This window comes from Buteo buteo, chromosome 23 (assembly GCF_964188355.1).
Source record: "Buteo buteo chromosome 23, bButBut1.hap1.1, whole genome shotgun sequence".
In the NCBI taxonomy this organism is placed as follows: Eukaryota; Metazoa; Chordata; class Aves; order Accipitriformes; family Accipitridae; genus Buteo; species Buteo buteo.
This window is the reverse complement of record NC_134193.1, coordinates 7,065,395-7,089,796: the sequence shown is the minus strand read 5'-3', so window position 1 is coordinate 7,089,796 and position 24,402 is coordinate 7,065,395. Positions and strand designations below refer to the sequence as shown.

The 24,402-nt window shown below is 62.3% G+C and overlaps 1 protein-coding gene across 2 annotated transcripts in view; it reads left to right on the top strand.

Annotated features, from left to right (window-relative positions):
- Positions 1-16,830, top strand: part of NAV1 (neuron navigator 1) — a 75,723-nt gene extending 58,893 nt beyond the window's left edge. Inside the window, exons 1-27 of one of the 2 annotated variants that reach the window (XM_075054708.1) lie at positions 425-506; positions 3,404-3,542; positions 3,757-4,054; positions 4,491-5,184; positions 5,299-5,754; positions 5,959-6,000; positions 6,185-6,336; positions 7,007-7,177; positions 7,758-7,810; positions 7,978-8,001; positions 8,095-8,172; positions 8,377-8,460; positions 8,645-8,756; positions 9,416-9,537; positions 11,403-11,599; positions 11,703-11,865; positions 12,006-12,180; positions 12,397-12,494; positions 12,621-12,716; positions 12,883-13,042; positions 13,142-13,377; positions 13,484-13,638; positions 13,844-13,915; positions 14,212-14,408; positions 14,947-15,065; positions 15,314-15,511; positions 16,122-16,830. In XM_075054708.1, the coding sequence (XP_074910809.1) occupies positions 460-506; positions 3,404-3,542; positions 3,757-4,054; positions 4,491-5,184; positions 5,299-5,754; positions 5,959-6,000; positions 6,185-6,336; positions 7,007-7,177; positions 7,758-7,810; positions 7,978-8,001; positions 8,095-8,172; positions 8,377-8,460; positions 8,645-8,756; positions 9,416-9,537; positions 11,403-11,599; positions 11,703-11,865; positions 12,006-12,180; positions 12,397-12,494; positions 12,621-12,716; positions 12,883-13,042; positions 13,142-13,377; positions 13,484-13,638; positions 13,844-13,915; positions 14,212-14,408; positions 14,947-15,065; positions 15,314-15,511; positions 16,122-16,217 (4,434 nt within the window). In that variant the 5' untranslated portion in view covers positions 425-459 and the 3' untranslated portion in view covers positions 16,218-16,830. Of the gene's footprint in view, positions 1-424; positions 507-3,403; positions 3,543-3,756; positions 4,055-4,490; positions 5,185-5,298; positions 5,755-5,958; positions 6,001-6,184; positions 6,337-7,006; positions 7,178-7,757; positions 7,811-7,977; positions 8,002-8,094; positions 8,173-8,376; positions 8,461-8,644; positions 8,757-9,415; positions 9,538-11,402; positions 11,600-11,702; positions 11,866-12,005; positions 12,181-12,396; positions 12,495-12,620; positions 12,717-12,882; positions 13,043-13,141; positions 13,378-13,483; positions 13,639-13,843; positions 13,916-14,211; positions 14,409-14,946; positions 15,066-15,313; positions 15,512-16,121 lie in introns of those variants that run through there. The other variant, XM_075054707.1, reaches the window with a different exon arrangement.
- Positions 16,831-24,402: the final 7,572 nt, after the last annotated feature.

Below are 24,402 nucleotides of genomic sequence, written 5' to 3'. Positions count from 1 at the left end.
GCTGGGGCCAGGCTGAGGGATGGCCTGTGGGGCACTGGTGCCACGTTGTGGGCTGGACTGGGCGGCACTGGTGTTGCCTGTGGGGACATGAGGGAGGGCTTGGGGGCAGCCGGGGGGCCCCGGGCTGAGACTGGGGGGATGCTGGGCTGAGGCAGGGGGCAGCAGGGACAGGGGTGGGCGGTCATGGGCTGGACTGGGGGGCACCGGAGCTGGCTGTGGGGACATGGCCGCGGGGCTGTGGGCTTGCGGGGGGGCGGCACCGGGACCGGCGGGGCTGGGAGCCGGGACCCCGGGCCCATGCCGGCGGGTGGGGGGGCGGTCGGGGCGGGGCTCATGGACAGCGGCGGGGGGAAGCCGGGCCGGGGCCGCTGCCGCTTTAAGGCGCGGGCAACGCGGGGCGGTCCCGCCGCCGCCCCTCCCGCCCGCCCCCGGCGCGGCCGCGCTGCCGCGGGCAGCACCATGCTGCGGGCAGGGAGGCCGCGCCGCGCCCCGCGCCTGGCCAGCAGGTACCGTGCGGGCACGGGCACCGTACCGGCACCGCTACCGGCGCCGGGCGGGGCGGGGCGCGCGCGCCGCGGGCGGCCGGCCGGAGCCCGGCCCCGGCAGACAAAGCCCCGCGCCCCGGGGCCGCACCGCGGGCGGTGCTTTGTCTCGGCCGCGCCGCGGGGGGGAAGGGGGGACCCGGGCAGCGCGGCCGCGCCTGCCACCGCAGTATCGGGGCGGCTCCCCCGAGCCGGGGAGCGGGACGAGCCCCCCCCCCCCCCCCGCCCTGGCCCCCGCTTCGCACCTGCAGCGCGGCCGGGCCGAGCCCCTGCGGGGTTCCAGGGGCTCCGGTACCCCCGGCCGGCGGAGCTGACCCCGCCGGGGCGGGACGGGCTCCGGGGCTGCCGGGCTCTTATGTCCGACCGGGCGGGGGGGGGGCTCCGAAGCGGGGTGGGGCTGGGCCGGGAGGGGAGCGGAGCATCTCCACGCGGCCCCCTCGCAGCGCGGCCGCGGGTCAGGTCCATGCCCTGCTCCCTGCGGGGTGCAGCCACCTCCTCGGGTCGGGGTCGGGGTGTGCTTCACCGGGGCCGCGTCGGGACCTTTCTGGCCGGTGGTGGGTTCCCGCACGCCCGGCCGGTGCCGGCGAGCGCGGCAGGACGGTCACGCTGCCGCAGCCCCCGCCTCGCTGCCGCCGCTGTCCTTGAGCATCCCTTCCCTGGGAGCTGTCGTGGGCAGAGGGATGCAGGGCTTGCGGGCGTCCCGGCGCATCGCTGCCTTCAGGGTGGGTTTGGTGCGGTGCCGGCTGAAGGGAGGTGGGGAGTTGCTCTGCGTAAGATGGAGGGGCTGGAGCACAAAGCAGGAATTGAGTTTTGCCCCCAGCGTGACGCTGCGGCATGGTTGCCACCCCCCCCCCCCCAATTTGGGGTCTGCGGGGGGGTCGTGTGGCCTTGGCCGGCATGGACCGGGGTGCCAGGGCTTGGCCGTGCTCCGAGAGTTTGTGTTTGCCGAGGGGCAGTTGGTGCTGCAGTGCAGCCTGAGCTGAGGCTTTCCTTGCTGTGCCAGCTACAGCGTATGCATGTCAGTTTTGGGGACCCCTCAGTGTGCCAGCCGTGTGCCCTATAAGAGAGCCAGAGATAGCCCACAGTGGGCAGCTGGCTCCCAGGCCTCACCCCATGTTTTGAGTGCTTTTGGGATATCACCTGTGACCTTCTGTGTTGCCCTTCTTTGGCATGGGTTTGCTAAGGAGGATCTGGTGTCACTTCATGCCCCAGTTCAGCCCCTGACCTTGTGCCTGTTTCACCAGGGCTTCTGAGATGCCTGGGGACAGGTCAGCAGGAGCTTCCCATGCAAGGCTGAGAGAGCATTTGGGGTTTGCCCTGCCAGGCCATGAAAGACAAGCTGAAGAGACCCAGCACCACATTTGGTCACAGCCATGTGCTCACAGGACATAGCTCACCAAAGCCCTGCCTCGCTCCCAGCGCTGCCTGCTGTGAGGGTGATGCCAGCCTGGGAGAGGAGCTTTGCTTCGTGCTCTGGGTTGGGGATTTCTGTCCTGGCGAGAAGTCACCCCCAGCACAGAGGCTGGTTGTGGGAGTTGCTTGGAGCTGGGCGGCCCAGCAGTACATCCCAGGCAAGTGGTCATAATTAAATCCCTTCCTGGGCAGCAGTGCCTGTGGGGGACTCTGTCCCAAAAACTACTGTGGGGATGAAGGGGACTGTGTCCATACTGGCTCTGGGCAATTCCCAATGTCTAGGAAGAGCAGGGTACACAGGGCCGGTTGGAGGGGAGCTGCCTGTGTTGCTCTGTCCTGGGCTGTGGGCTTTGTGGAGGGGATGGTGGTGGCTGTTGCTTGTGCCCTGGCACCCGAGTTGGCAGAGGCACCCAGCAGGCACCCTCTCCTCTGCCAGGCCATGCTGTCTTGTCCCCAGCTCAGCCAGGGTCACAGTGTCACTTGGGTGATGCTAAGTGGCTTCACCAGTTGTTGGGCTCCTCCTGCACCTCTGTGGCCCTGGTGTTGGGGAATGGGCATCTCTAGCAGGGACCGGGGCTCGCCTCAGCCCCGAGCTCTGCTCCCCTCTCCTATGCCGCTACTTGTCACCCCCAGCCTCCCGCAGCCCTCTCAGAGCCTGCAGGGCCTTGCTGACCTACTCACCTGCTGACCTGAAAGGGGCCATGCTCATCCTACTGGAAAATGTTCTGTGCCCATCTGTGCCGGATCGCCATGGGCACAGCCCTGTGCTGCAGAGCCAGCGAAGACCATGGGCCGTGCAGGCAGCTGCTGCCCCGGCGTGGCACTGACTGACAGCCCTGCAGATGGGCTTGTGCATGGTCCACTGAGCCCCCGGCATGGAGCAGCCGCCCTGGCATAGCAGCGGTGCCCATCGCTGCTGCCTGTGCCTGCTGTGGATGCAGGGTGCTGGAGAGGGGGGAGCAGGGTGCAGCGAGGTGGTGGGTGGGAGCCACCCAAGGAAGGGTGGATGCTGCGGGGCGGCTAGTTTGTTTACTCCAGCCGGTCCCTGCCCTTTCCGGCAATCCTCCTGACCCTCTTGGTGGGGCAGATCACAGGGGTCTTTGTGTTGACTGCGGTGCTGCCAGCACTGCCTGCATGGGTGCTGTCCTCCCTGTGCTGCGCAGGTACCCTCCTTCCCCCCAAATACCCCACAGGGGCCTTAACAGGGACACACAGGGTCACTGGCTGGGGCTTGTGTGCTGGCGGGGCACCAAGCCTGTGCCAGGCTGGGCTGGAGCCAGCCGTGGCCACTGAGTGCCAGCTCCCTGCTGTGACCCTGCAGCAGGTGCTACCGGGAACTGAGGTTTGTGCCCTGGCAGCCTAGAGCAGGGAAATCCCACGGGTGGCAGGATCTGCCGGGCAGGGCTGAGGCTGGGCAGGGGGGTCTGACTCTGTCTCTGCCCTTCCAGCTGGGATGAGAGCAGCTCCATCAGCAGCGGCCTCAGCGATGCCTCTGACAACCTCAGCTCGGAGGAGTTCAACGCCAGCTCCTCGCTCAACTCCCTGCCCTCCACCCCCACTGCCTCACGCAGGAACTCGACCATAGCGGTAGGTGCCTGTGGCACCCACAAACCCTTCCTGGCACCGGTCCCAGCTTGCTGCCACTGCCTGTATGGGAAGGAGGGGATGGAGGGTGCTGGCGTGAGGAAACTGAGGCATGGCACAGGGTGTCTGCTTCATCCCTCTCCCTGCTGGCTGGTGCTCCTTAGGGATGGGTTTGAAGTGGGTGCCAGGAGCACCTCTGACTCCACTCTGCCCACAGCTGCGCACGGACTCCGAGAAGCGCTCGCTGGCGGAGAGTGGGCTGAGCTGGTACTGTGAGGGTGAGGACAAGGCACCCAAGAAGCTGGACTACGACAGCAGCAGCCTCAAGATGGAGCATGGCTCCTCCAAGTGGCGGCGGGAGCCCTCAGAGGGTGGCGAGGAGGGGCCCAAGGGTGGTGAGCTGAAGAAGCCTGTCAGCCTGGGCACCCCGGGCTCCCTCAAGAAGGGCAAGACTCCTCCAGTGGCCGTGACCTCCCCCATCACTCACACGGCTCAGAGCACCCTCAAAGTGGCAGGTGAGACCCAATTCAGGCAGGGTTCAGCTCCTCTGATGGGGAGAGGATTGGGTGGCACCTTCATGGGCCTCCCCTGAGCATGTGGGCCACAGGATGCACTGTGGCTGCACTCGGACCTGGCAGCTGGATGTGGGCTGGAAGGGGTGGCAGGGCTGTGCATCCCTGCAGGCAGGTTGTGGGTCTGGCCCCATGCTAGGCCCTGCTTGCCTAGGGCTGTGCCTGCCCCATAGTCTCATGGCCACGCACCGGGCTGGAGGCTAGCTGCGTGCAGCAGGGGCCTGGCTGTGGCTCTGCCCCAACTGCTGAGATGGTGGCATGTCCCTTCTTCTCCATCACATCCCTGCTTCTGTGATGCCACTGTCCTGTCTGGGCTAGTTCACACCCAAATGTCCCAAAAGCCTCCTGGGACACTAACCCATCCTTCCCTGCCTACCAGGCAAGCCTGAGACCAAAGCTACCGACAAGAGCAAGCTATCTGTGAAGAGCACAGGCCTGCAGCGCTCCTCCTCCGATGCTGGCCGTGACCGTATTGCTGATGCCAAGAAGCCTCCATCAGGTCTCACACGCCCCTCGGCTTCCAGCTCCTTCGGCTATAAGAAACCAGCTCCTGCCACTGGCACAGCCACTGTCATGCAGGCTGGGGGCTCGGCCACGCTCGGCAAGATCCAGAAGAGCTCTGGCATCCCTGTCAAGCCGGTCAGTGGGAGGAAAACAAGCCTGGATGTCTCCAATGCAGCCGAGCCTGGCTTCCTGGCCCCAGGGGCTCGTTCCAATATCCAATACCGCAGCCTGCCCCGGCCGGCCAAGTCCAGCTCCATGAGTGTGACCGGTGGCCGCGGCGCGAACCGGCCAGTCAGCAGCAGCATTGATCCCAGTCTGCTGAGCACCAAGCAGGGCAGCATCTCGGTGTCGCGGCTCAAAGAGCCATCCAAGATCAGCGCTGGCCGTGGCACGCCGGCCCCTGTGAACCAGACGGACCGTGAGAAGGAGAAGGCCAAAGCCAAGGCGGTGGCGCTTGACTCTGAGTGTGGCACGCTGAAGAGCGTTAGCTCACCTGAGAGCACCCCGAAAGCCCAGGCAAACCTCCCACCAGCGGCCAAGGTGGCCGAGCTGCCCCCCACGCCTCTCAGGTATGATCCTTCCACCTCCGAGGGCAGCAGGTGCCTGACAGGGCTGTGCTCAGTGCCCGGCTATGCCAAGTACCCAAGTCTCACCTGCTTCCTTACCTGTTTTCCCCTCTCCAGAGCGGCTGCCAAGACCTATGTGAAGCCTCCCTCGCTGGCAAACTTGGACAAGGTCAACTCTAACAGCCTGGACTTGCCCTCCTCCAGTGAGCTCCATCCCCCACACACTGCCAAGCTCCAGGACTTACACCCAGCCGGTGGGCACCTTGCACCCTGCTTCAGCCCCAGTCCTGCCCCCATCCTCAACATCAACTCAGCCAGCTTCTCCCAGGGCCTGGAGCTCATGGGCGGCTTCAGCGTCCCCAAGGAGGGCAGGATGTACCCCAAGCTCTCAGGCCTGCACCGCAGCATGGAGTCCCTGCAGATGCCCATGAGCCTGCCCAGTGCCTTTTCAGGGGGCAGTACCACCACCACCACCCCTGCTGCCGCACCCCCTGCCAGCACAGAGGAGGAGGAGGAGGAAGAGGCAGGGGATCTGGGCTGGAGTGGGAGCCCCCGGCTCGCACATCTGGACAGGTATGGCTGGACAGAGGGCATGGGGCTGCTGGGGCACCTCTGTGGGCTCAGATCCATCCCTGCCGTTCTGCCATGACCTTTGCCTGCTTCAGAGGCTCTTCCTGCTACATTTCTGCAGAAAAGCTCCCTGTTCCCGCAGCTCAACCCCCATGGCACCTTCCCTCATCTGTGCAGGAATGTCACTGATCTTTCCTTCCCTTCCAGTGCCAACCGCGACAGGAACACGCTGCCCAAGAAAGGGTTGAGGTAAAAGAGCCCGAATGACTTTTGGATGGCACTGGGGAGGGAGGGTGGGCAGGTGGGCATGTGAAGCTTTCCATGGGGGGCTGGTGGTGCCCTCCATGCAGGGAGGCTGGGCTGCAGTGGAGCAAGCGGGAGCCAGGATGGTGCTGGTCTACCTCACCATGCCTATCTCTGCTCTGCTCCCTAGGTACCAGCTCCACTCCCAGGAGGAGGCCAAGGAGCGGCGCCATTCGCATGCCATCAGCAGCGGGCTCCCCGAGTCGGACGACCAGCAGGACCTGCCCTCACCCCCTGCCCTCCCCATGGCGCTGGTCGGGAAGGGTCCGCTTACCAGCATTGGTCAGTGCCCTCCACTGCCAGCCCCTTCTGCTTGCAGCAAGCCCTGTCCTTCCTGCTCCCCGTATTACTTGCTGATGCTGTCCTGGGTGGTGCTTTTCTCCTCGACACCCCCAGCAGCCCTGACACCCAGCACGTGGTGCTTTTGGCCCACCAAGGTGCTGGGTTGTGCCCAGGGGCCAGGGATGTCCATCACCTCCGTTTCAGGCCATCTCATCCACCCTTGAGACTCTGCCTGCAGGTCCCTGCTCCTCTGGGAGTGCCTGGCAGGGCAAGGGGTGATCTCTGCCCTGCTCTTGCAGGACCTACATGTTCCTGGAGGGTTTGGGGGGTCCAGGCAGACAGGTTGGGGCTGCCAGTGGAGGGCAGCAGGTGATGAGGTGTTCCCCTCCTGCACCCGCAGGTGGTGGGCTCTGGCATGGTGGTCCCCAGTTTGCCCCAGGGTGGTGGATTTGTCTCAGCCCTGTGGTTACTTTAGTGCTGGTGTCCTGGTCTTCCCAGTGTAAATCTGCGTTTTAGCTTTCCCCCAGCCCCTCCCTGCTTTGGGACCACAAGCCATGCTTCCTCTCTGCATCCCAGCTCTCGTGAATTGCTCCCAGCCCTGCTTCCCCATCCCAATCCCAGGTCCCAGGCGTGACTCTGACCCTGCCTCTTCCCTGCTTTCTCCTTGCAGTGAGCCCCACTGCCACTGCAACTCCACGGATCACCCGCTCCAACAGCATCCCCACCCACGACTCCACCTTCGAGCTGTACAGCACATCCCAGATGGGCAGCACCCTCTCCCTGGCCGACAAGCCCAAGGGCATGATCCGCTCGGGCTCCTTCCGGGACCCTGTGGACGATGGTGAGAGTGTGCTGCGCTCCTGCCCAGGTGGAGGAGGCTCCCGGTGGGGAGGCGGCGGGGCTCTCTGCACACTTGTCCCTTCCTCCTGGCACTGCCGCAGCGCTGTCAGATGGGTTGGTGCATCCCGTCCTCAGCATCACGGCAGCATACAGCAGCCCTGAGGGGCATGGTATACCCCACTGTGCTGGCATCTGCCCTGAGCCACAGCCTGCCCTGACCCCTGTGGGTGCCTGGTGTCCCTGGATTGGCCCCAGGGTGTTGTGACACTGGGGAGGCAGGGATCCAGGCAGCCAGGGAGGGTGGCAGGGCCCCCAGGCTCGGCCAGAGAGGAGAGTGCAGATGAAGGGTGCTCCCCACGCCCTGCTGCACGCCACATGCCCGGGAAGGTCACCAGCCATGCACTGAGAAACGGGCAGTGCTGAGCAGCTGCTGTCCCACCTTCTGCCTCCCCTGCCCCACCGTAGAGTCCCCCTCCACTGGGAGCTCCGTCCCCTGCACCCTGCTATGCCCTGCACCTGCAGCCCCTGGGGGTGCTACTGGCCAGGGGCACCCTGACATGCTGGGTTTTATTCTGTTGCAGTTCATGGATCGGTGCTGTCCCTGGCCTCGAGCGCGTCCTCCACCTACTCCTCCGTAAGAGCTGCCTCCGTGCTGCGCTGCTTTGTGCATGGCTGGGGGGGGCCCGGGTGGGAACGAGGGGGGCTCTGTGCATGCCTCTGCCTCGCGCTGAGCCTGTCTGTGCCTCTCTGCCCTCCTGACTGCCTTCCTCTGTCTGTCTCTCTCTGCTCTCGCACTGCCAGGCTGAGGAGAAGATGCAGTCTGAGGTGAGCCTGCACTCTCTGCTCGTCACCCGCACCTGCCACCATGGCGAGGGTGAGCACCTGACCCCTCTCACTCCCTCCGCTTTCTTCCCACAGCAAATCCGCAAGCTGCGCCGTGAGCTGGAGTCCTCGCAGGAGAAGGTGGCCACACTGACGTCCCAGCTATCTGCTAATGTGAGTCCCCGTGGGAGCCACTGCCCGCTGCAGGACACGCTGCTCTGTCTCTGCAGTGCGTGGGGCTGGTGCTGGCCTGCACCCACAAGAGCCTTGATTTTCCCCTCTCCAGTCTCTTGAATCCCACTCCTAGCAGCAGGTGCTCACCCAGCCATGGGTGCTTGCCCAGGCGTGGGTGCTCACCTGTTTCTCCACTTCTCTCAGGCCAACTTGGTAGCAGCTTTTGAGCAGAGCCTGGTGAGCATGACGTCCCGTCTGCGGCATTTGGCCGAGACCGCTGAGGAGAAGGTGGGTGCTGTCAGAGTGCCGAATGGGCACTGGGGGGCACTGATGGTTCAGGAGGGTGTTCGTGGGGCTGAGGGATGCTGGACTTGGGTGAACTTGCTGTGGCACTGCCCGCCCCACGGGTGCTCTCAGGGTGGATGCTGCGCTATCAGGATGCACTTTATGCCTCCTGGCTCTGCTCCCCTAGGACACGGAGCTGCTGGACCTGCGAGAGACCATCGACTTCCTGAAGAAGAAGAACTCGGAGGCCCAAGCTGTGATCCAGGGTGCCCTGAACGGCACTGAAGTCACCCCCAAAGGTGAGATATGGTGCTGCAGCCCCCGACCACAGGGATGCAGCTTTTCCTGAGCTACTTGCCCAAACCCAGCTGGGCTGCTCCTGCCCGGGGCTGGCATAGAGCCCCAGGGCATACCTCGCTCACGTAAAGTGTTCACACCGGAGGCAGCTTCCCCCAGGCAGCAGCTCTTCCCCACCTGGGACTCCTGAGCATCAGAAGCCAGGGTCAGACAGCCAGAGCTGTTACTGCAGGAGGTCTCAGTGCTGGTGTGTGGGGGGAACGGGATGATCATCCTCCCTGGGACACCTCCTCACTGGGCCCTTTGCCGACAGCCCAGTTTTGGCTGCTGATCTTGGCTTTGTTCCCATGAGTGCTGTTTCAAGCCCCGAAACCCCAGTGTGAGTGCAAGGCGCTGGCAGAGAGGTGGCATGGGATGAGCAGAACAATGTGTGCTCTGGGCATCTCCCTGGGGTTTAAGGTCACTCTCCAGAATGGCAGTGCCCGTGTGGTGTCCGAGCCCCATGTCATCTTACGAGGTGGGTCCGAGAGCTCAGAAGGTGTTTGGGTGGGAGAAGGGAAGAGGCGCAGGGAGGAGAGCGTGGGTTGCTCTGGCGTTGGGGCAGACACAGTTTGCTGATGCCTCCTTTTCTGATCTTTTCCACTTCTTTTGCTGGCCCCAGAGCTACGCATCAAACGGCAGAACTCCTCTGACAGCATCTCCAGCCTCAACAGCATCACCAGCCACTCCAGCATTGGCAGCAGCAAGGACGCTGATGCCAAGAAGAAGAAGAAGAAGAGCTGGGTGTGTTGAATGGGGCGCTGGGAGGAGGAGTGGGGCTTGGGGAGCCACTGGCAGGGTCTGGCCAGGGTCAGCCCCGTGAGCCAGCTGCTCTTGGTCTACCTTGGCATTGTGGTGTTGGTCCACTCTGTCCCCTGGGGACAGCGCTGGTAAGGAGCGTGTAGCAACTACAGATTTGTGTCTTGACATGTTGGCCAGGACTTCTCCAGCCCCTCTGGGAGCTTTCCGGCCCTGGTCCTGCACGCCTGCTTCCTTGTTTTTTCCCCACATCTTCCTTCCACCCACACAGGCTTTGGCAGTGCGGGGGTGCCGGACACCTCGGCCAGGCAGCCCCTTCCCTGTACCAAGCAGCTCTGTGCTGGACGCGCAATTAAGTCTTGCTCTGTTTTGTTTCTCTCCCCCTATGCTGACCTCAATCCTTTTTTTCCAGGTGTATGAGGTAAGTCCTATGCTGTCTCCTCCACCCCATGCTGTGCCCGGCCAGGGCCCTCGCTCCATTTTGCGGGGCGGTGCTCATAACACTACCCATTCCATCCATCCCACTGGCACTAACCCCCGTCACGGGCCATCCCGGGGCCCCCAGCCAGGCTGTGTGCACCTTGGCTGCTTCCTTTAATGTTAAGGCCAAAATAAGCACCCACATGGAGGGGCTGAACTGCCCCAGATGACCCTGAGGCAGCAGGAAGGGCTCGGATGGGGACCTGTGCCATGGATGGCGACAGTCCTCTTCTTGCCTGGGGAAGACGGGCACTCTCCTGAGTGCCTGTAGCCAGATCTTCTGGGACAGGGACCTCACTGTAGCCCTGCCTGTGGCACTGGGGTGTGGTGCTGCCCATCTCTGCATTGCCATGGCTGGCCTGATGTGACCCCAAATGGCTCTGTCCCTGTCAGGACCCATGTGGGTCCCAGTGCTCCTTTGCTGTCCTGCCATCAGCAGAGCCTGACACCCACCTGTTTTTTTATGCTGAAAGGCAATACTTGCTTTTGGGGATACACCAGACTAGCCTGCCTGGTGCCTGTGGGAGTTGCGCTGGATCCTGTCTGTTCTCCATCCTGTCTTCCTCCCACCTCCCCTCAGACCAGGCCCTGGCCCTCCAGGGGACACAGTGTGAGCCCAGGGTGCCTGTCCTGCTGTTGTCTCGCAGGCTGGTGGTTCATAAACGGGACCCAGTCCCGGTTTGGCCCCTGCACAGTGTCCATCCCTCCTCCCTGGCCTTGGCACGCTGCTCACCCACCCACTACTCTGTGTGTGCTGTGTGCATGCTGCATGCCCAGCTGGGACCCCGGGTGACATCTCACGGAGGGCTGGCTGGCCCTCTGCCTTTCCAGGGTGACCCCACAGGGCAGAGGGGGGTGTGGGGCTGAAATTGTCCCCTTGCACCAGGATACCGGCTCTTCAGTGGCTGGAGGAGGGGATGTCCCCCTAAATGCCACTTGCTGGGATGACTGGTGGGCTGAATGTGAGGATGGAGTCAGCCCTTCCTGATGGACCAAGGTGCTGGTGCAGTGCCTGGACACCCTGATGTGGGTGCTGGCAGGGAGCAGGGCTGGGTAAAGCCTGGCCAGGACCATGAGTCCCACTGTGTGGGGCTGTTTGGTGCCATCCAGGCTAGGGCTGGAATGTTGCACAAAGGGCTGCGTGCCCTGATCTGTCAGCTGTGCCAGCAGAGCAGGGTCAGGCCGGTGCCTTCCCCGGGGCAGTGGAAGGGTACACTGCTGCCTCAGTGATGGATATGTGTTACTGTTCCCAGCTCATATTGTCTGTGGGTCCTGGGCAGGCAGGGGCTCTGGGGCAGGACCGGGCCAGGTCTCTGCTTGCGAGGCTGCACTGTTGGGCTGTCCCTAACGAGCATTTCTGTATCCTGTAGCTACGCAGCTCCTTCAACAAGGCCTTCAGCATCAAGAAGGGACCCAAATCGGCCTCATCCTACTCGGACATTGAGGAGATCGCCACACCGGACTCATCGGCCCCCTCCTCTCCCAAGCTGCAGCATGGTTCCACAGAGACTGCCTCGCCCTCCATCAAATCCTCCACGTCCTCCTCTGTGGGCATTGACACAGCTGAGTACGTGGGGCCAGGGCAGGCGGCACGGGGTGGGGAGGGCTGGTCATGAGGGCTGCAGGCTCCTGCCCTGGATGCGTGCAAGACTGTCTCTCCCTTGGCCCAGGCTCTTCCAGGCCCACGGTGAGGGTGAGCCGGAGAAGAAGGAGGTGTCAGAGCTGCGGTCAGAGCTGTGGGAGAAGGAGATGAAGCTGACAGACATCCGCCTGGAGGCCCTCAACTCAGCCCACCAGCTGGAGCAGCTGCGGGAGACCATGCACAACATGCAGGTGAGGACCACTGCCAGAAGTCTGGCTGGCTCTGAGGACCTGGGTGGCCACAGTCCCTGTACCCCCACAGCTGTGCTGCAGCCCTGGGATGCTGCCAGCGTTCAGCTCCTCACACTGTGCCTTAACTGGTTCTCCCCCAGCTGGAGGTGGATCTCCTGAAGGCTGAGAATGACCGGCTCAAAGTGGCTCCGGGACCGTCGGCAGTGCCAGGCTCCGTTCCCAGCCACGTCACGAGCACGTCGGCCTCCTCTTCACCGCGGCGCTCCCTGGGTCTCACCCTTGGCCACGCTTTCAGCCCCAGCCTGGGGGACGCAGGTAGGGTGACAGAGCTGCTGGCGGATGGGGAAGGGCTGGGACAGACGTGTGTGTGGTGGGAATGTGCTGATACTCACCTGGATGTAGCTGTGTATGGGGATCTGTCGTGCCGCCAGTGCCACGATCAGCCGCAGCAAGATTTGGCTCAAGCTGGGCACGGTCAGGCCCCGTGGCTTGGCTCTCCCTGCTGGCACAGCCTCACTGCTCCGTCCCTAGATGTGTCCCCCATGGACGCTGTCAGCGCTGGCATCCAGAAGGACGAGCTGACGCTGAGGATTGTGGTGCGCATGCCACCCCAGCACATCATCAAGGGGGTAAGTGTGGGCTGTATGGTGAGCCTGACTTGTCCCACTGCCATGGCCCTGGACAAGGGGCAGAGAATGCCTCTCTGGGGCTGGATGCAGTGCCCTAACTCTGCATACCTCTGCCTTGGCTTCTAGGACCTCAAGCAGCAGGAGTTTTTCCTGGGCTGGACCAAGGTGAGCGGGAAGGTGGACTGGAAGATGCTGGATGAGGCTGTCTGCCAGGTCTTCAAGGTAGGAGTGTGAGGACCCCTCTTTTGAGAGCCATCCTTTTACACTGCTCCACCATGCCTGATGCTCCCTGGCCCAGGTCCTTACCAGGGTCTCCTGGGGCTGCTGAGCACTGCTTGCTCCCTGCCAGCTGTCGGGGGCACTGACAGTCCTGTCCTTATCCATGTAGGATTACATCACGAAGATGGATCCTGCTTCCACGCTGGGGCTCAGCACTGAGTCTGTCTATGGCTACAGTATCAGCCACATCAAGCGGGTCCTGGACACAGAACCGCCAGAGCTGCCACTGTGCCGCCGGGGCCTGACCAGCATCGCTGTGACTCTCAAAGGTCAGTGTGGTGGAGAAGCTCCATCGCTATCCCATCTTCCCTCTGTCTCGTGGTGTCGCAGGCTGTGAGCAGGACCCTCACCCCTCCCCTTGCCTGCAGGCTTGAAGGAGAAGTGTGTGGACAGCCTAGTGTTTGAGACACTCATCCCAAAGCCCATGATGCAGCATTATATCAGTCTCCTGCTGAAGCACCGGCGGCTCATCCTCTCGGGACCCAGCGGCACAGGCAAGACCTACCTGACCAACCGCCTGGCTGAGTACCTCGTGGAGCGCTCGGGTCGGGATGTCACCGAGGGCATTGTCAGCACCTTCAACATGCACCAGCAGTCCTGCAAGGTGAGACCACACAGCAGCCTGAAGTGTCCTGTCGGTACTGGTGCTGCAGTCCCTGTTGGCAGCCATGCCATGGCCCCACATGTGACACCTGGCCCATTCATTGCAGGACCTGCAACTGTACCTCTCCAACCTGGCCAACCAGATCGACCGGGAGACAGGCACAGCAGATGTGCCACTGGTGATCCTCCTGGACGACCTCAGCGAGGCGGGCTCCATCAGCGAGCTTGTCAATGGTGCGCTCACCTGCAAGTACCACAAATGGTGAGAGCCCAACTGCACCCTCCTCCGGCGCAGTCTCCCAGGCACACACATGCTCCTCGCTGCTTTTGGCAAGATCCCTGGGCTCGTGAACATGAGGCTGCATGGCTGTGCATGTCTGCTCTGCTCAGATCTGCTCTGCTATGGGTGGGGGTGATGCAGAGTGCTTTTTTTTCATGGATCCTGTCTCTCTCTGTCACTCACTCAGCCCCTACATCATTGGGACCACCAACCAGCCTGTGAAGATGACCCCAAACCATGGCCTCCATCTCAGCTTCAGGTGGGAACCATAACATCCCTGGGGAACATCCCTGTGGGGCTGGGGGCCGGGGGGGGAGCATAGGCCATCACTCCTGCCCCTGGGTAGTCCACAGGATGGGGACACATCCTGTGATTGGGGACCCTGATGAGTACCAAGGACCGAGCCCCAGCCCTGTCCTTGCCATCCCGGAAGGACCTGATGCCCCAACCTTGGGCACATGCAGTGTGGGGGTGCTAGGAGGTCCCCTGAGGGTACTGGGGAATAGAGCAGCTTGTGTGGAGACCCAGCCCTGAACACCTGAGTCTTTCCCCCAGGATGCTGACCTTCTCGAACAATGTGGAGCCGGCCAACGGCTTTCTGGTACGCTACCTGCGGCGGAAGCTGCTAGAGTCGGACACAGACATCAATGCCAATAAGGAGGAGCTGCTGCGTGTGCTGGACTGGGTGCCCAAGCTTTGGTACCACTTGCACACCTTCCTGGAGAAACACAGCACCTCTGACTTCCTCATCGGTATGGCCTTACTGCGCACCTCCCTCCTCTACCTTGGGCTGCTGGGAGCGCCCAGGGACGGGGGCAAAACCCTCCCAAAGGAGCCTGGGGAGTTGACGTGCTGCCCTGTGTCTCCCAGTCCCACACAACCAAAAGCCGGTGGGCAATGCATACAAATGTTGCTTTTGCCTGGGTGGCATTTATTCCCGTGCCCTATGGGAGCTGTCACCATGGTGTCAGCCAAGGCTGCTTGTCTTACGGGCATCCTACGTTGGGCACAGAAGAGCCATGTTTTCCCAGGCAGGTCTTCCTTTGCCTCACCATGATTTTGGGGGGTAGACTGAACATAGCAGCCCCATTCCTTGCCTGATAGCTTGCTTTTTGCCTATGTGTGTCAGGTTGATGCTGCCTGGGCGATGCTCCCAGGAGGTGGTTGGGCCCAGGGCACCCTGTGCAGCCAGGGTTGCCTGTCTTGGTGCTCTGCTGTCACGGAGCCAGGGGCAGTATCTGAAGTAGGGGGACCCAGCTCCCATTTTCACACTCTGCCTTCCACCCACAGGTCCCTGCTTCTTCCTGTCCTGCCCCATTGGAATTGAGGATTTCCGGACTTGGTTCATTGACCTGTGGAACAACTCCATCATCCCTTACCTGCAAGAGGGGGCAAAAGATGGGCTCAAGGTACCCAGAGCTGCCTGGCACGTGGGGATGCAAGCCAGTGGTGTTTGGGGACATGCTGATGCAGCAGTCTAACAGGATGGGGAGAGGGGAGGCGCTGGGATTTTGGGCACAGGTGGCATCTCTATCAGTCCCTGCCCTGCCCTGTGGCTGCAGCAGGACATAGCACTGTCCTGGGGGGGCTCAGGGTGTGACGTTGCCAGCTCTGGCATATGGTGAAGAGGTGGCTGCTGCTTGCTCTCTGCCTGCAGGTCCACGGGCAGAAGGCAGCCTGGGAGGACCCCGTGGAGTGGGTGCGGGACACCCTGCCCTGGCCATCAGCGCAGCAGGACCAGTCTAAGCTGTACCACCTGCCCCCACCCACTATTGGGCCCCACAGCACCGTTTCTCCTCCCGAGGAGCGCACCGTCAAAGACACGACACCCAGCTCCCTGGACTCAGACCCTCTGGTATGGCCCTGCTGTGCTGCACACCGGGAGGTTGGCCAGGTTGGGCTGGTGGAGAGGGGAGAGCAAGGTGGAGCTTCACTCTCCCAGTTATTTTTCAGTGTAAAAAGCCTGATTTGGGGATGCAGAAACATTTTGCACTCCTGGGAGGAGTGGTGGATGCGGGATGGTGGTGCTGGCAGGCTGCAACACCCAGGCACATTGTGATGTGCCAGTGAATGGGCACGGCGTGGCGCTCCACAAGGCATCACGTCCACACACTCAGGCACATGCAGACTGGGGCTTTCACGTACATGTCCTGGTGTGTCACCTGGGGAGGCTGCTAGCAGACAGCAGGCTGCCACGGATGATGCCAGCTGATGGGCCAGAGCCTGTCCCTCCACACTGCTTTGGCATGCTTAGCCTTGAGCATCCCAGCTGTGCCCAAGGCCAGATCCTGATGACAGGGAGGGATTTTGCAGCATCTCTGGGCTTTGCGTTACTCTCTAAGGAGCTGCTTGGGGTGGCTGATTTGTATGGGAGGGCATGGAGGGCCAAGTGGCCTTGGCCTTCCCAGGGCATCCGTGGACCTCTCATCCCCCTTGGGCTTGGTGCCATGCTCCTTTCCCCACAGATGGCCATGCTGCTGAAGCTCCAGGAAGCCGCCAACTACATCGAGTCTCCGGACCGCGAGACCATGGTGGATCCCGACCTGCAGTCGACTCTGTGAGGCCCGGACATGCCGGCCCAGGTGGAGGGGAGCTGCCGCCAGGCACCGCTCCCGCCAGGCTGCTCTCCTTTTCCTTTGGTGTCCCGGAGTGCAGGGCTGGCGAGTGAGCAGAGAGGAACCGAGGCTCCAGCACATCCCAGTGGAGCGTGGGGAAGCTCAGCCCATCCGTGGGAGAGCGTGAGGTGCCATCTCCCTCCTGACCCTGGGGGTAGGAGAATCCTGGTTTCTCTTCTTGGGTTTTTTTTTTCTGTCTCTATTGCAAACTCTCGGGCTTTGGGGCCAGGGCGACTGATGTGGCTGAGCCCTGGCTCCCGGGAGCCACAGGAAGGCCCCTGCGTGGGGCAGGGACCCCGTGGGAGCCACCTGGGCCAAAGCTGGGGGCCGCAGGAGGAGTGTGTGGCTGCAGGACGAGACTGTGGGCATGAGGGTCTCCAGCTCCCTCTCCACCCAGCCAGGTGTAGCCGAGGGCAGGTGACGAGGGAGCCGCTGCTGTGGGAAGCGCTGGCCGAGGAGGAGTGCGGCTCTCGCCCTTGTCTTTGTACGTTCCCTGTTTCACCTGCATGGCAGCCGCTGCGACCAGGACAGCCCAATAAACCCTGCTTTGGTTATTTTATTTTGTTCCCCCCCCTCCCATTTTCCTTTGGCCGAGTCCAGACTTCACTTTGGTCCCTTTTTTGTTCTGGTTCTTCACTCTCCTGGCCTGGAGCCCGTGGCCCGGTGCGCACTGCTTCCCTGTAAGCGGCACCCTTTCCCTTTGGTTTCTTTTGCAGCTGTTGGTTCCACCACTCAAACCACCTCTGTCACGAAACTGGTGCTCACTGGATGATCTCCAGTCCCTGAACCCACCTTCTGGGGCCTCACAGCTTGGCTGAGAGGGGACTTGGCAGCCGGTGGCAGCAGGATGCTCTCGGAGCAACCCCTCACCCGGTGGCTCCCCCATCCCCAGAAGCACGAAGGCAGAGTCTGGCCCTGGGGCTGGGATCTCCCACCAGGTCAGCATGCCATGGGGCATCCCCCTCTGAGGATGCTGAGGCCTGGGCATGGGGAGGGTGCTGCTGCCCCATCCCTGGGCAGCTGGATGCCTGCTCTGTCCCCTCAGTGCTGGGAGGCATGACCTGCTCAATGTCCCCTCGGTGCTGCCAGGCCTGGGGGTGCAGGTTGGTGAGCCACACCTGGGGGTAGTCCCCATGCCACTGGCTCCCCAAGGCCCTGTGCCTTCCTGTGCCCTACGGCCTGGGAGGGTCTCGCTGTGCCCCATGTCGGTGCTCTGGGGACTGCTCGGGCTGCCCTGTGTCCTCTTAGCCCTACTGTGCAATGCCACAGGCAAGGCTCCTGGCACGGAGGGGATCAGCCCCGGTGCTGCCACGGTGCCTTAATCCTCGGCCGTGCAGGAAGGGGGCACATGGGTCTTGGGCTAGCGCTGTCACAGCCTGCTCCAGCTGCAGTGTCCTATGCCTGTCCCCAAAACCAGCTTGGCTGGGATGGGACAGGGGTGCTGGCACTGGCCTGAGCGTGGCCAAGCTGGGGCTGCTGCCTTGAGCACCCCTCGGCTGCCTGTCCCCAAGCATGGCTGCAGTGTGCTCTGCTGGGCCAGCACCTCCCTCCCTGAGCCCAGCTGGGCTCTGTGGCCTGCCTGCTCTTCTCTGCTGCCATCCAGCTCAGTTCCCGCACTCAGCTGGGGCCCTGGAGAGCCTTTTGGGGAGAGGTGACCCCAGGGCCATGTCTGCTGAGCCCTGCCAGGCTGGGGGCTAGGCAGCCTCAGCCCCTCCCCATGCCACGGCTGGTGTGGCCTTCAGGGACGCCTCACAACCCTCCAAAACAGGCATCTCCTCCACCGCCTGGCCTTGCCGCCAGTGCTGCTCGGAGGCAGCCGCCACCTCTGCCCTTGGTGCTCTCTCGGCCGGTGCATCTTGCCTTGCCGCCCGGCGCATCCTGGCCGTGGCGCGTGCGCCCTGTGGTGCTCACTTCTCTGTCTGTCCGACAGCCTCCCCGCCGTCTCCCCACTGCCACCCGGGGCCGGCCAGCCCGGCCCCTTTGCACAGGGATGTCCCTCCCCACGCTGGCTTGGACGCTAGGGCTTTCTCTTTGCCTTCTCTTGTGTTGCCACCGTCGGCTAAGGACTTGCTGTAAATAGATCTGTAGTCGAACGCCCTGCGTGAGTTGGTGGGGCTTGGCCCTGTGCCTCTTTCGTTTGTTTTTTTGTTTTTTTGGTTTTTTTTTGTACTCTGTGATAACTGTGCTGTGCTGACTTCTTTTCTGATTGTATGAGACACCGGCTCAGCAGCTGCTTGAGGCCAGCGGTGGGGACCCAGCTCTCCCCTCCAGCCCCTCTCGTCCTCCTCGGGGCTCTGTTGCCCAAGGCAGAAAAGCGCATGATGCACCTTTGGGGCTGCTCCATGCCTGGGCAATGCTGTGCCCGGGTGCCCTGAGGAGTCCTGTGGGTGGAGAGGGCTTATGCACCCCTCACATCGCACGGCCTGCAGGCAGCCTTGACTAGGCCTGACTTTCTTTTCTGACACCCCCAGGGAGCCACTAAAATGTTGACCAAACTGTCCCTGTCACCGGCTCGCTTGGGGCTGCACTGCTGGGCGTCCCCCAGCCTGTTTCCTGCAGGTTTGCCCCATCCTTCCCCGGTGCCCTGTAACCTCAGTCGGGGCATGCTGGAGGCGAGTAGCACACTGCGGTGTAAATCAGGAGGAATCCTCATGGGGAATAGGAAGGGCGAGGGCTATGCCAGCAGGTGTGCCCTGGGCTGGTGCATGGTGGGGGGCTTTTGCTGGGCTTACCTAGCTGGAGGGGATGGGCCCTGATGGGTTCCTCCTGGCTTATGCCAAGCACCCTGTGTCCCCAAGCGTGGCAGCTGTCTGGGGGGACTGGGTGTCCCCTAATGCTGCCAGTGGCTGTGGGCTGACCCCCTCTGTCCCCAGAGGGACGGGTCCAAAGTTTGCACTAACTCGTCCCTGTGCTACCCCCAAAGGTGCCTGCTGCCCCCAAAGGTGCCCATCACCCCCCCAAGGGTGCCTGTCACCTCCAACGGTGCCTGCTGCCCCCAAGGGTTCCTGCCACCTCCAAAGGTGCAGGTTGCCCCCAAAGGTGCCCGTGGCCCCTGGGAATGCCAGGAGCCCTCCTGAGGGGCTGGAGCTGGGAGACACCAGCGCCTCACCCTCCTGCCCCCTTGAGCTGCTGCTGCCCGGCAGCCTGAACCTTACAATTTTAGCTTTTTTCTATTAAAAACAAACAACCTTTTTTTAATTAAATAAAGGACGAAATGGACAAATTCCTGTTTTAGATGATCTGTGTAATTGACCGGGTTTTGTGTTTCTTAACTGCATGGTATTCCTGCCGAGGGGTTTTATAGCACTTTTTAAATTTCTCTTTAAGATTTTGGTCCAGATTTCTACTGCTCTCGCCTGTCTGTCTTTGCTTTTTCCTTGCATCCTCCAAGTTTGTAAACTTGCTCCATTTTATACCTGATGTTGAGACCCAACCCCACATTGTACATAGCTGCGGGAACAATCATAGGGAACAAACACCATCTGGACTCTTTCCACAATTAGTTGTTTTTACTTAAAAGAAATTTTAAAAGAAGTATAAAAGGAAGCCAGGAAAAGGCTTGAGGATATTATGAAAGACAGAAACAAATCCAGCCCTGCACCAAGTCAGCTCCTGCTGCCCACGCTGCCCGCACCAACCGGCATGTCTCTTCTCAGTCGTCTGTCTAACACCATTGGATTCAATAAAGTTATCTCCTGTACCGCCTGGCTGCTAGTCCTGTGTCCGGGAGACTGCGGGCCTGTCCCTGCGCCGGAGAGGGGTAGGACAGCTGTGCTTGTACTGCTGCGCATCCACCCCTATCCTCTGTGGCCGAAATCCAGGAAGGGGGGCTTTGTAAAAATGTTCCTTGTTTGAAATCTGGGCTGTTTTGCAAGACGCTGAGAGCGGTTTTAGCGGTTGGGCATCCCTCTTCCAGGATTGCGCTCCTGTTAAGTCTGGAGTGTGCAGAAATGCTCCTGGTTTGAAATCCTGGCAGCTCCACAAGATACTGACAGCAGGGAGTCCCTCTTCTGGGGCAGGAGGGGCAGATTGTACCTGGGGTGTGCGGGGGGGGCAGTGGGGGGCTCGGGGTGGGTGGGCATCCCCCTGGGCCCCTTTTGCCTCGCCAGGGCTGGTCCCCATCTCCCCTTTGAAAGGGACGCGGTAGTGACAGATGCTGCCTCACATCTGCAGCACGGGGGACAGGTGTGGGACAGTGTCCATCAAGCAGCGGCGGGGTGCTCTGCCCTGCAGCGGGGGTGAGGACGAGGCTGCAGATACCAGCTGAGGGGAAGGGAGATCCCGGTCCTCCCCGGGGTGGCTCGAAAGCTATTTTCGACTCCGGAGAGCGATGCTGGAGCGGGGACAGATGCTCCAGGAGCTATCAAATAATCGCAGGATGGTGATGAGTTGTAACAGGCTGCAGTGGCGAATGCAAGGCCAGGAGAGGGCACTTCCCACTGGCTCCGTGCTCCCGTCCAGAGGGTGAGTTCAAATAAGTTCATTACCCCGGTGGCTGCAACCCTGAACCTGGAGAGCGGGACCGGTTTTGGGGAGTCACGGCCCCTCATCTGCTGAGATGTGTCATGTGCATGCTCCCCAGCCTGTGCTCGCTTTGAGGCCCTGTGCAGGCAGAAGAACAGGCAGCAGAACAGGAGAGCAGGCAGCAGCTCAGCAGCAGCAGAGTTCCATGCTGGGCCCTATGCATGGTGGCCCCACAGGGATTTCCAGCCTGACAGCCATGGGGCAGAGGCAGTGAGCCGGAGGAATCGGTCCCCAGGCACGAGGGGATGCAGAAGGATGACGCTGATGCTTCAATTTCAGCCGGACACCTGCGTTTGGGAAAACTCAGCTGCATGTTTCAAGGGTGACAGGCAGGAGAGGGTCCCGTCAGTTTGGGAAACAGCACCCATGGGCTCAGCGCTGTAGCAGGGATGTGGCCCCCATGCAGGGTCCCTTCCCCCACCTTCAGTAGCTGGTGGGAGCTCGTGGGTGTCTCTGTGGTGCGGGGTGGCTGGTGGAGGGCTGGGAGGGTTGAGAAAGGGAGCTGCAGGGCACCCTGCCCTCATGCAGGGCACAGGGACCCCAGTAGCACCTGGAGATGTTGGGTACAGCCACCATGTATGTACAGCACCCAGGATGTACAGTAGCACTGGCTGGGTACTGCACTGTGTGTACAACAGCGACAGGTGTGCAACTTCAACCATCAGGCACAGCATCCCTCAGGCACAGCGCCTGGCATATGCAGCAGCACCCCTGGGCTACAGCACCCAGCCTAGGTACAGCAGCACCCAGTGTAGATATAGCAGCACCCAGCAGCTTCTCCCAAGGTGACCCACAACCCTTGTGCCAACAGCATCTCCCTCCCCAGGGAAGTGCAGCCCTTTTTCATAGACCCACAGAATGGTTTGGGTTGGAAGGGACCTTCAAAGACCACCTAGTCCAACCCCCCCCACCATGGGCAGGGACATCTTCCACTAGATCAGGTTCCTCAAAGCCCCATCCAGGGCTGGGGCATCCACAACCTCTCTGGGCAGCCTATTCCAGTGCCTCACCACCTTCATTGTACAATATTTCTTCCCTATGTCCAATCTAAACTCAGATTCTGTCAGTTTAAACCTCCCCCCTTGTCCTGTCACTACAGGCCTTGGTAAAAGGTCTCTCTTCATCTTTCTTATAAGCCCCTTTATATATGGAAAGGCTGCAGTAAGGTCTCCCTGGAGCCTTCACTTTTCCAGGCTGAACAATGCCAACTCTCTCAGCCTCTCTCCATAGCAGAGGTGTTCCAGCCCTCTGCCCATTTCCATGGCCTCCTCTGGACCTGCTCCAACAAGTCCATGTCTGCCTTGTGCTGGGGGCCCCAGAGCTGGATGCAGTGCTCCAGGTTGGGGGCTCAGGAGAGCAGAGTAGAGGGACAGAATCACCTCCCTCGACCTGCTGGCCATGCTTCTTCTGATGCAGCCCAGGATATGGTTGGCTTTCTGGGCTGCGAGTGCACATTGCTGGCTCATGTCCAGTTAGTCACCCACCAGTATCCCCAAGGCTTTCTCTGCAGGGCTGTTCTCCATCCATCCATCCATCCATCCATCCATTCATCCATCCCTCAATCTGTTCTGATAGTGGGGATTGCCCCAACCCGGGTGCAGGACCTTGCACTCTGCCTTGTTGAACTTCATGAACTTTGCATGGGCCCACTCTCCAGCCTGTCCAGGTCCCTCTGGGTAGCATCCCTTCCCTCAAGTGTATTGGCTGCACCGCTCAGCTTGGTGTCAACCATAAACTTTCTGAGGGTGCGCTTGATGGCACTATGTCATTGATGAAGATATTAAACAGTATTGGTCCCTGTATGGACCCTTAAGGGACACCACTCATTACTGGCTTCCATTTGGACATTGAGACATTGACTGTAACTCTTTGGACGTGGCCATCCAGTCATGTTCCTTAACCATTGAGTGGTCCACCCATCAAACCCTTATCTCCAATTTAGAGGCAATCCCATTTTTCGGGATGTGGGTGAGGTGCCACAGCTGCATTGCACCTAGGGGTGCACCCAGGGGTGCACCCAGTGCCCAGAGGGTGCACAGGGACCTGGCATGTGCAGTGGCTTCAGGTGATGCAGCTCCCAGGTGGGCTGAGACCTCGGGGTCCCCCCTCCCTGCTCCAGGCACCATCTTTCCTGGCAGTGGCGCGTGTGGATCCCCCGGCCAAACCTTCCCTCCCCTCCAGCACAACGGCGCTAGCCCGTGCCCGCCACTACCTTCAGCTGGAACAGCCTCTGCTTGTGTTGCCAAGCACGAATGCTGACAAACCTCTCTTAATTTGACTGATGGGCAGTGCCTGCTCATTAAAGCCAGTCTGTTGTGGCTCTGGGCCATTGTGGGGGCACGGGGACATCAGTCCCACTGAGAGCGGCTCTGGCTGGAGCAGCATGTCACTTCTCACTGTGGCTCGGGTGTCTCGGCTGTGGCACTGGGACCCAGGTGCCACCAGAGTGGAGGTGGGGGAACCCCGGCTGGGGTGGGTTTGGGGTGAGCCCGCAGGGTCCCTGTCCCTGGCTCCTCTCCGGGGAGCAAGGGGTGCCCCAGGGTCCCCTTCCCCACTTGAGACCCCACTGACAGGGATGGGGAACCCACAGCAAGGGCAAACTGGCTGTCACCGCCACCCTCTGCTCCCCACCTGGGCTCCTCACTTGAATCCCATCAGCTTTTTCTTGCTGTTTTGGCCCCAAATTCAAAGCCGGGTTCCCAGGAGCCCTCTGCATCTGGGGGCGGCACAGTGTGAGGTGGCGGGCGTGAGGTCGCCCCGGTGAGGGGTGTTGGCTGTGAGGTGATGGCTGTGGGGTGAGGGACGAGGGGTGCCCGGGGTGAGGTGATGACTGTGGGGTGAGGGATGAGGGGTGCCCGGGGTGAGGTGATGGCTGTGGGGTGAGGGATGAGGGGTGCCCGGGGCGAGGTGATGGCTGTGGGCTGAGGGGTGAGGGGTGCCCGGGGCGAGGTGATGGCTGTGGGGTGAGGGATGAGGGGTGCCCGGGGTGAGGTGGCGGGCGGGAGGTCGCCCCGGTGAGGGGTGCCCGGGGTGAGGTGATGGCTGTGGGGTGAGGGACGAGGGGTGCCCGGGGTGAGGTGGCGGGCGGGAGGAGACCCCTGGGGCGGGGCCGCGCCCGCACGAGCCGCCGGCAACCCCACAACCGCGGCGGGCGGGACGGGGCGGGGGCAGGCCTGTGGGCGGGGCCGGGGGCGGGGCCTCCCCGGCGGTGGGCGGAGCTGCGCGGAGCCGCCGCACGCGAGCCCGGAGGGGCCGGGGCTGCCGCAGCGCCGCGCCGGTCCCGCCGCCCCGCGCTGCACCGCCCGCTCCGCCCGCGCCGCCGCCGCCGCCGCTCCGGCCGGTAAGTGCCCGCCCGCACTCCCGCCGAAGTTTCTCCGCGGTGCCGCAGCGGTGCGGGCTCTGCGGGACGGGGCCGCCCGCGCTTCCGCCGAGCCCGTCCCGAGGTCGCAGCCCGAGGTGCGATCGTCCCCGGGGAGGGGGGGGGGGGTGTGGGCGCGGCGGTGCGCGGGCTGGCCCGGCCGGTAATGACCTCCCCGCCGTGTCCCGCTGCCGGGAGCGGGGCGGGGGCCGGCCCTTTCCCCGGGGTCCCCTCCCCGGGGCACGGTTC